Here is a 9,747-nt window from a genome sequence, read left to right as displayed (position 1 = left end):
TCAGTTGTGCTTTAGAAACAGTCAAACAGCAGACTGTTGTATTTTTAGTGGTCACTGTAAAGCATCAAAATCACTGTGAGCTGATTCATGCAGTATAGCACGGAAGATGCTTTCATTACTGTTCGGCATCTACAAATCATTGCAAGACTGTTGCACCTCTGTCTGTCACACATGCAGCACACACACACACACTTACACAGATACACACAAGTAAGCGACGAAACCCTACACCAGTATCTCTGAGTCAGGCTTGGCTACCAAACACCAGAGAGCATGCAGGGCTGTTGCAGGGCAGGGTAGGAGAGGAACAAATCCAAAGTGCAAGTTGGCAGACAGATCAAACGCACTGCCCTGAACCATGATACTCAATGTTGCATTCTACTTGTTAAAAATAAATGGAGGGAATGCAGATTGGAATGTAATGATAACATTAATCAGAACACTAAATATAGTGTCTTGGAGATATACAAACACATAAAACATACAGGAAATTTGAGTTTTTGTACTGAGAAAAAGGGCACTTTCTTCTCTGCCCAGAGCTGTGTGTTGTGTGCCCGACATGAAGGATTATAATATGTATAATACTACTTTTTAATACATTTTTTGTTTTTAATGAACAAGGTTTATGTTTGTAGAAAACTCAGAAGTAATAAAAAAAATAAAACTTGAGTGATAAAAAATTAAATATACCCAAAACACCAATCTTAGCTCTAAGCTCCTATTATTTGTTGTAGTAGTAGTAGTATTCAGGCTCTTGGCAAGATGTGGAATTCTGTCACCTTATTTGCTTTTGGATGGGTAAACATTCAGCTAGCAGTCAAACCGTTTTGTTTCAGTGAAATATGTTTGAAATTCAGTATTTATTATCCAAATATACTCAATTTTATACCCGAGTTTTCACACCTAGTCAAATGAATTTATTTTTTACAGGCCAAAAAGATCACTACTAAAGACCCTGTGAGTAGGAATTCTGTTTATTTCTTTTCAGACCGGAGGATGTTCACCAACCTGAAGAGTACTTTTCCCTGCCCTCACATCTTATTACGACACCATTAAATTCAGATTGTGTCTCTTTTAGAAGTGCCAGGGGTAATGACCTTGCTGGGCCAAGACATATGCCCACTCTCGTTCTGTAATGAGGGGAGCTGGCAGGACGATCAAAGGCTTTCCACAGAGCCCTGATACTAAATGTTGCTGATGAGCTGTCCAAGGGGGGAGCTAACCGGTCATACCAAACAAGCAGAGAGTTCAGGCTGTGTCAGTCAGATCTGAAAGTGAGGCTGGAGTGTAGTTATTAAAAAAATAATAATAATAACAATCCCTTGATCGGAGGTGAACTTGATTGTTTTTTAATCCATGTAAAACTAGAGGTTGCTCTTTGTCACGTCTACATCAGCTCTTGCTGGCTGATGCATTATAGTGTCTGCAACGTTTACTGTTCCTACTGCTGATAATGATGCAGTCTGTAAGATGAAAATATACATATCAGACTTACAGGAAATGCCACAGCAAATCTTTTCTACCTTGAACTGAGTGAAATTGATCTGGCTGAAATGGAAAGGAGACACAACGCAAGGCTGAACCGCAAGAGTGCAAGAGGTGGCCGACCAAAGGAGGAGGGCAGGAATTAAGGAGAGGGGTTGAGAAGACTCAAAAACGTGTTTTAACCTGTTGGAATGACTTTGTCAGCAAACTGGCCTAATACCAAATACCACCTCCCACCTCCCCAACACACACATTCTTTCTTCATTTTTCCTGGATGTGCCCAATCGTAATTCAAATTCAGATTTATCATACCACAGAGCAGTTTCTTTGCCTCTGACATCTCAATCTTTCTCATCAGACTTTTAATTTTCTGTTTTATTTTTATTTATCGATGCATCTTAATATGTGTTTTTGTATTTTATTGCCTTCTTTTAACTGATCTACTTTGTTAAACTTCCCTATAATTAAAGTTGGATTGGATTGCATTAAACTAATTTGGGTCCAGAGAATGCAGCAGCACTTGAATCTTATTTATAAATAATATTGAGGGAGGCTTAAGTTTTAACATGTATTTGTCCAGCAATATGATGTGTTCACCAGCATCAGTTTTCAGCCCATGAAGTGACCTCCATTGCAGAAGTGTATTTTAAATGCAGTGAAACCCGTTCAGTCTTCTGCTTCTGGATGGATTTTTTTGGAGGTGCAATATCATATGAAAAGAGCACAGAGTATAATTAAAGCTAATCTGTTTTTCCACAGTCCTAACAAGATCTTTGGAGAGTGATTGACATTTCAGAGCACTCACTGCCTATTAAGCTGACACAAAGCTTGGCTACAGGGACGCTACAAAAACGAAAGGAAGCAGATAAATTAGCTTTTTTCCTCCAGGTGAGGAGAAGCTGATTTAGATCATTTGTGTTATTCTTTACAGAAGTCATTATCAGCTCTCAGTGACTGATGTGTATCTTTTGTGAAATTGGCCATTTGTGTTCCCTGGAAAAGAACAGGTTTTAATTTTTGTTTAAAAAAAAAATGACACAGATAGCGCGCAATAAAACAGGACGCCCCACCTTCTGCGACTGCATGCTCAAAATCTCATCTTCTTTTTTCCCCCTTTTTGTGCCAATCTCCCTTCCCTGTCTGTCTGTGAAAAGACACGGGGGAGAGAGGCACTCCGATATGCTGGTAGACTCTCGCAAACAAAGGCTCTGCGCTATCACCGCTGTGTTGACGCCACAAGGTCCCGAGTTGTCAAAAGTATCTGACCTCCATCTCTGCGAGATTACAGAGCAGAACAAAAAAAAACTGGAGAAGAGAAAGAAGTAAAAACCGGATATAGATCAAATGCGTGTTCAAACAAACTCGGCTGGCGTCAGGCTCAGCATACAATAAAGAACAATGTCGCCTAGGCAACACTGGCAGCCTCCCAGTCAACCTTTTGGTGAGCATTTCCCATATCCCCTCAGTCTGCTGGTGTGATGAAATGATACTGTGTGAAATATTGAACCGCGTGCTGTGTGATCAATATTTATACAGTCATAATGTCAGAATGGCAACATGTATTCCATCTGAAGAACTACAAAGCTTATCAAATGCTGATAAATATTTAAAGCACATTGCATTTAGTCTTTGGTGAAAAAAAAGGAGTAGATAAATATTAAGCTGTTTATGAAAGTCTTTGTGCTTTAACTGTCTCCTTGACAAACAACCAGCTTCACCTGGTGCTCTATTTCTGAGCAGCAGCACCTTGTTTAGACCCTAAACAGCCCTGTGAGAGCACCAGAGAAATCAGCCAGGGACATCTGCACTGCAAGTTAAAAATCAGAGCATCGAGTAAGGAATGGGCACAAGTTCAACAAGCACTTGAGTTTTTCATTGGCTTTGTTTTATGTCTGTATTGTGTATTTCTTCTGAGGATAAAGACAATAAAGCGTGACTGATGAAAGACAGTCCAGACAGAGTGGTTCAGTAGATTTTTATGGCACTACTGACATGGGATGATAAAAAAAGAAAACACTTTTTCAAAGTATGCATGGTGCAAGATGTAATTAGCCCAGAATGGAAATACAAATATGGTATTGTAGCACATATACATATCTTTTAGCTTTACTTTTTTCAATAGATAAAATATAGTAAAATAACTTTTCATGGAAATAAAAAACACAAACACTGTGATTTTACTCTATAGAAATAGTTTTTAAAAAAATCTCTCACTTTTGGCACTTTACAGCGTTTCCAAACCTGTACCATAAAATCTATTTTTGTAATTATATTCAGACAGTTCAGGTTGGGTTGTGCATAATAAAGTATGCACTATACTCTGCTTGCAGTTGTCTGTCAGGCCCTCAGCAAAGCCTCTACAGAAAAAGGTAATGGCCTCACAGCCGGAGTCCTGATTGAGCCGCCGTGAGGGCTCTTAACAGAGTCGGCATGAGGAGCTGCCTGGGCGGCAGGAGTGTCTGAGCTCCAGCTCTTAGCTGTCAAAGGTCTGGGATCAAAAGTCCTGCTGGGTGCGCTGATGTCTGGCTGACCCAGGACACTCTGATCTGATGCAGAAATAGCAAGTGTGACTGTTGAAGAGCCATTTGAGTCCATTATTTCTGCTCGTTTTGGAGGGGATTTGACAGGAATAGCACATGACATGGCCTTGCCATCATTTCGGAGTCTTTGTATGGATGTCGAAGGAATGACCTCTGCTTGTTTTGTCTTCTCGCTGTCTTTCCATCCATTCTGCACCTCCTTCTCCTGCCTGCTTTGCTGGGAGCTCTGACATAACAAGAAGTCATTATAGTCATTTCCTGTGGAGTACCTGCTCTTCAGGGGAAAAAACTGATAAAGCTGGAAGTCACACTCATAAAAGGGCTTGTATCTGCACAGGGGCACATAGCTAGATTGCCCTTCAGTTGTGGGATCCTTGCTGGGTGGGCAGCAGTGGAGACCAGGGGAGATGGGCAAGGGGGGAGGGTGAAGCATAGGAAGGAGGGCCGAGGGGGGGAAAAGGTCGTTCTGCAGCTCCCTCTGTCTCAGTTCATGCTCCAGCATCACATTTTCCAGCTCTTTGTCTGCAAACGCTCGTCTCTTCCTCATCCGGGCGCTGATGGAGGGGCACATAAAGTGTGTTTGGTCACGTTGCGTCTGCTTCGACCAGCAAGGGGTGTCGTCCTCTGGAGGCACAGCAGGTTTGATCCCTGAACGTGGGAGCAAAGCCACATATTGCCATTACACATTTGTTTATGCAGTCAATTTATGGATAATGATATTGTTCCGACCAATTAATTGCTGTGTTTATGTCTGAGCACTTTGTTGTTTATTATTTTAATAATGCAGTTGGTTAGCCGCGTCACTGTTGCTTTACTGAGAGCGCAGGGAAGACAGAGAGGGCTATAAAGAAGACAAAGCCTCCAGCAAGTCTTGACTGCAAGCCAGCAGGTAATAATGCACACAGTGTATTACAATAATGGCCTGTTGTTATGAAATAGTGACGTCTCGATGATGGGGGGTTTGTTTGGATAAATGAAGTGTGTCTAGCCAAACTAAGAAGGAATACCCGTGGCACACTGACTACAAAAGGACCTGCAAATGCTAATGCAATTACACGTTTCTACACAGGGGCTGCAAATGTCACTGAGAAGGTCACTGTCACCATTTGGGGACAAATATACATTTATTTGGGGGAAAAAGCTGTTTCCCACAATGCCAGTTAGAGTTAAAATTGAGTTTCTACTGGTTAAAGCTGGAGGAAACCTACAGGGAAACTACGTCTGCACAATTTTATTTCTCTTCCAGCTTTGACAGGACGTTCAAAAGCTTTACCATGTCAGCACAGAGCAGGTGAATGATGATATGCTCCATGGAAAGCTTAATTTATGATGTTGCATGAACCTAAATATCATTAAATCAAAAGCAGAAGTTGTCTACACGTAAAGATTCATTCATGTACAGAACATGAAAAGCTGGGAATAAAGCAAGACGCGATAAAGGAGACGCTAATTAAACTTCACCCTGCAGGATGCTCTTGGCCACGATGCTCGACTCGGCCGCTCTGGTGTAACACTGATATGCCGTTCTGCGCAGTGGAGCTGCACACCTGACCCCCTTCTTGCCCTGAGAGAAACATATGAATGGGAATAAGACATTTGGACACAATTATCTTACAGTCAGACGTTCACAAGGTAATTAAAGGAAAATAGTACATGATGTAAGAGGCAAGGAGAATCTCTGGGATTAAAACTAAAGTCAGAGAGAATTTGCCCTTTTAACTCCAGCATTACTGCTATTACTAGGATTGCTAACTATGTGGAATTGGTATGCTATTTTGCGCAAAGAAGCACTCAAGTACCCAGTTGTATCTATAGCTGCTATTTATAAAAGCCATTATTATACCATATGTATATAATTAGTTTAAACTGATTTTTTTAAGGAGGATTTAGAATTTTGTCTGCAGTAATAAAATCAACATAATTTTCCCTATAAATGCCAAATTAGCAAAGTAAGGCACTCATTATTCTATGGGATTTTATTATTATTATCATTATATTACCTCATTTGCTTCTTTTCATTTCTGCACTTTTCTTTTTATTTGTGATATAACCCACTGAGCTGGTTTCTTATATTTCTTTTCTGTCATCCTAATGAGCACTTGACGCTCTCTCTTTAAAGCTCAAACCACTCATTCAAATTAGAAACAAAACAGGGCTTAAATGTTTCAAATTTGAGCATATAAATGCTGTTACATGAAAACAATGTAAGCATTTAAAATATAAAAGATATAGTTCTGCACGTTCATCGAGATTTTAAAAAGTTGTCCCTTGCTCGATATATAATTATTGTATCGAGTGAAAAAGTAAGCAGTAGTGCTATCTCTACAACACAGACTGTGAACTGTTTTTTTCTAAACGACCTAATAAAATGTATTATATGCCCCTTGTGTTTCTATAGAAACAGATACAGGGACGCTTATCCAAAGGTGATATTAAAACGTGTTGTCACCCTCACTGCCTCAGACTCATCCTCAGCTTTTCTAGTCCAGACGATCAGAACCAATTTTTGGGGAGCTTTCCTACTGATTTTGCCCTTTCATCAACCATACACTGTGCGTACTTGCTCCATAATAATCATCTACAGGATGCCATGGATACGTTTTTGTTTGTTTGTTTTATTTGTTTTTGGTTGCCCCCCCTATCTTTCTTCTTTCACTGACCTGCCCCTGTGCTCGTCTCACCTCCGCAGCCTGCTGCCGTCTGAGAGCGACCTGCGCCGCCATGACGCGCTGGCGCTCCACCACCAGCAGGCAGCAGGCACAGCGGCAGTCCCTCCAGCGGCAAAAGCGTTTGTGGCCTTTCAGACAAGAAACGACGCCGTGGTTTCGACAGCGGGCGCATTTTGGACTGCGAGTCATCTTGCGCGGCTTCATCTGGGGCTGCTGCTGCTGTCCCTCCGGGAACAGAACCACTTTATTTTCTCCTCTATCCCGGGGACATCCGTCAGGCCTTGTCACATCAAAAACTTCTTCAGATTTTAGTTCCTCAAGTTTTACTGTGGTCTCCGGCTGCAGGCCTCCTCCCAGCTGAGCGGACATCTATGACTAATACTGAGGGAGTTCCGCTGCGAATCTGCTTTCCTGGTGCTTGACTGAGTTAACCTTTACGCAAATGGTTAAACAGGATTCTCGAGGCACAATACAATGCAGCTCAGTTTCAACAGGATGGTGTTTAAATAGAAATCTTCCAATATATATGTAACAATTCAATCAGGATAATTACACGTAAACAGAAACAGAACAGCTCCTTCCTAAACGAGCAAACAAAAAAGAGAGAGAGAAAAAAAACGAGGCCCCTGGTTTGGAGTGGCTGTGCGCAAAGCTTTACAGAAAACTCATTCCTACAGCACCAAGGCATGTGCCGAGGTGTCCTGCACCAACCCTACTGCTACTGCCGCATGACACTGTTTTCGGGGTGGAAACTTTACAGCCTACCGCCAGACGTTTGAAATGTTAAGCCTTTGCTCAGCTGCTCTCTGACGCCGTTTCCAAGAAGAAGCAGAGAGGAGACCGGGCCACAATGCCGAGCTCCTGGCGCGGGACTCATCCGCAAAGATTTCGGGGAAGCCCAATCTACAGCAAAAGCGTTTCCCTCTCCCTATAAACGCCTATACCTGCCCTGCCCTGCCCACCTTCCAAGCTGTTCTCATCTTTCAGGAGAGATTTTGGCAACTTGCCTGATCATCTTGAGCATCTTGCCGCTCGGCGCAAGATCTCAGTTTATGTCCGGAAAATATGTTTTTTAGCATAAATGTCCGACGCCTTTCATTAGTAAATTCTAACATATAGATGGGTTAGGTGGTGGATTTAATATAAAATATACAATAAGGTCACGTGCAGTTAGTGGTGCATGTGGAAGCTGTTATGTTTCACCAGACTTCTACAATATGGGCTAATTGCGCACGGGCCTCCGGGAGAGTAGGCTGAGAGAGTGAAACAAGAAGAATGACATTTTCATATTACCAAGGAGTCATCTTCATATTCACATTTATTCATAAAAATAATTCAATGATTTAATGGTTCTCTTGATGTTAGGCTCATTTACCATTTCTGACTCTAAATCAGAATAATCTAAAATTTAAAAAAAATTAATGCAAAAATATTCCCTCTCAGTAAGGGTTGAGTAAATGTGTAGATAAGTGTTTTAACATTGGTTTAACGAGGGGAAATTAATCTCATTGTCATATTTTTGAGAATTAATATGGTTTCGTATATTTTATTATGATGTCAACATCAGTAAATGCTGTTGCATTTGCCAATGAGTTGTCACGAATAGTGCATGATTTAAATGAAAGCTGGAGCGCCTCCTTCCTCTGATTTAGCGCTCAGTTTGAAAAGAGCTCCTTGTCTGCATGGGTACCACACACTCTGCTAAAATGCTATGAAAAGCCTGCTCCCTACTGGAGGCGCTCTGCAATTACACCCGGGGCAATTTTGGAATTTCTTGGTCATTTGACATCTTTGTTGTCTCTGCATCAGCTGACAATGACAATTTTTAAATTCTCTTAAAAATCTCTCTCTCTCTCAGATAGATAGATATTCAAAAATTCAAAATATAAGTAGATTTTTTTTTCCATGCCATGTCTTAGTCTCAGCGTTTCAGATGGGAAAGGGCCAGTCATCTTTGGTCTTGATTCTAGATTTAGACAAAGCCAGATGTGCTCAGTCAGGAGATTGTAGTTGTGAGCTCATAAAGGGCCAAAAGATCAGATGATAAAGCTACTGGTAAGAGCCACCTGAGCCCAACATAGGAAAATCAAATATTTAATAACAAAAATGTAGGACTGCAGCAGACATTGTGATGATCTAACATTTTGTCGTGTCAATAAGCAGCAATCTGGAGCTCAGCCACAGTGGACAAATGTGTTACAGTAAGTCATAAACATATTTTTCAGTCCATCAGCACCTTTTAAAAGACATGTTGTTCCCAAAATAGTGAAATATTTGACAATAATTGACATTTGACTATGCACAATACATCAATAAGCAATAAATCACTTTACATTTATTAAAAAACAAAAATATAAGATGTACATAAGTCACAACTTTTACCATGACACTCAAAATTGAGCTCAGGTGCATCCTGTTTCCAACGATCACTTGACACATGTTTTTACAATTTGACTGAAATCCACCTGTGATAAAATCAGTGTATTGGAGATGGTTTGGAAAGCCACACAGCTGTCTATATAAGTACCATAGCTGACAGTGCATGTCAGAGCCCAAACCAAGCCATAAAATCCAAGGAATGGGCCGCAGATTTCCAAGCTAGCATTGTATCAAGGCACAGATCTGGGGAAAGGCGCAGAAAAATATATGCAGTATTGTAAAGTTCCCAACAAATACAGTGACTGACCTCCATCATCTGTAAAAATGTTAGGAATCATTTGGACTTTTCCCCAGAGATGGTCAACCGACCATACTGAACAAACATGATAGAAGGGTGACCGAGAACATGATGGTCACTCTGACAGCTCCAACATTGTCTGGTGGAGAGGAGAACCTTCCAGCAGGACAACTGTTTCTGCAGCACTCGGCCAATCAGGCCTGTATGGTAGAGTGGGCAGACGGAAGCCACTCCTCAGCAAAAAGCACACGACATCCCACCTGGAGTTTGCCAAAAGGCACCTGAAGGACTCTCAGACCATAAGAAATGAAATTCTCTGGTGTGATGAAACAAAAATTGAGCTCTTTGGCTTGAATGCCAAACATCACATCTCAAG

The 9,747-nt window shown here is 41.2% G+C and overlaps 1 protein-coding gene across 2 annotated transcripts; it reads right to left on the bottom strand.

Annotated features, from left to right (window-relative positions):
* Positions 1–3,446: 3,446 nt before the first annotated feature.
* Positions 3,447–7,758, bottom strand: dmrt2b (doublesex and mab-3 related transcription factor 2b). 2 transcript variants are annotated; one of them, XM_085437086.1, is made up of 3 exons: positions 6,686–7,758; positions 5,487–5,589; positions 3,447–4,673 (listed from the first exon to the last, which is right to left on the bottom strand). In XM_085437086.1, exons 1-3 carry the CDS (start codon positions 7,061–7,063, stop codon positions 3,823–3,825), a joined length of 1,332 nt encoding a protein of 443 aa, XP_085293212.1. In that variant the 5' UTR covers positions 7,064–7,758; the 3' UTR covers positions 3,447–3,822. The 2 variants fall into 2 exon arrangements, with proteins under 2 accessions (XP_085293212.1, XP_085293213.1); XM_085437087.1 differs by having other exon boundaries at positions 6,707–7,758.
* Between the last annotated feature and the right edge of the window lie 1,989 nt (positions 7,759–9,747).

The sequence above is a fragment of the Copadichromis virginalis genome, linkage group LG17, assembly GCF_057382275.1.
Source record: "Copadichromis virginalis isolate Kocher_CV1m ecotype Utaka linkage group LG17, C_Virginalis_male_GT1.1, whole genome shotgun sequence".
NCBI classification, from domain to species: Eukaryota; Metazoa; Chordata; class Actinopteri; order Cichliformes; family Cichlidae; genus Copadichromis; species Copadichromis virginalis.
The sequence above is the reverse complement of the archived record's forward strand: the minus strand, read 5'-3'. Positions and strand labels throughout refer to the sequence as shown.

Coding starts and splice junctions, on each gene's coding strand:
- dmrt2b (XM_085437086.1), bottom strand. CDS start 7,063: ATGTCCGCTCAGCTGGGAGGAGGCCTGCAGCCGGAGACCACAGTAAAA. Junction 5,590..6,685: donor TGAGACGAGCACAGGGGCAG/GTCAGTGAAAGA, acceptor TGTTTCTCTCAG/GGCAAGAAGGGGGTCAGGTG. Junction 4,674..5,486: donor GGCCAAGAGCATCCTGCAGG/GTGAAGTTTAAT, acceptor TCCCACGTTCAG/GGATCAAACCTGCTGTGCCT.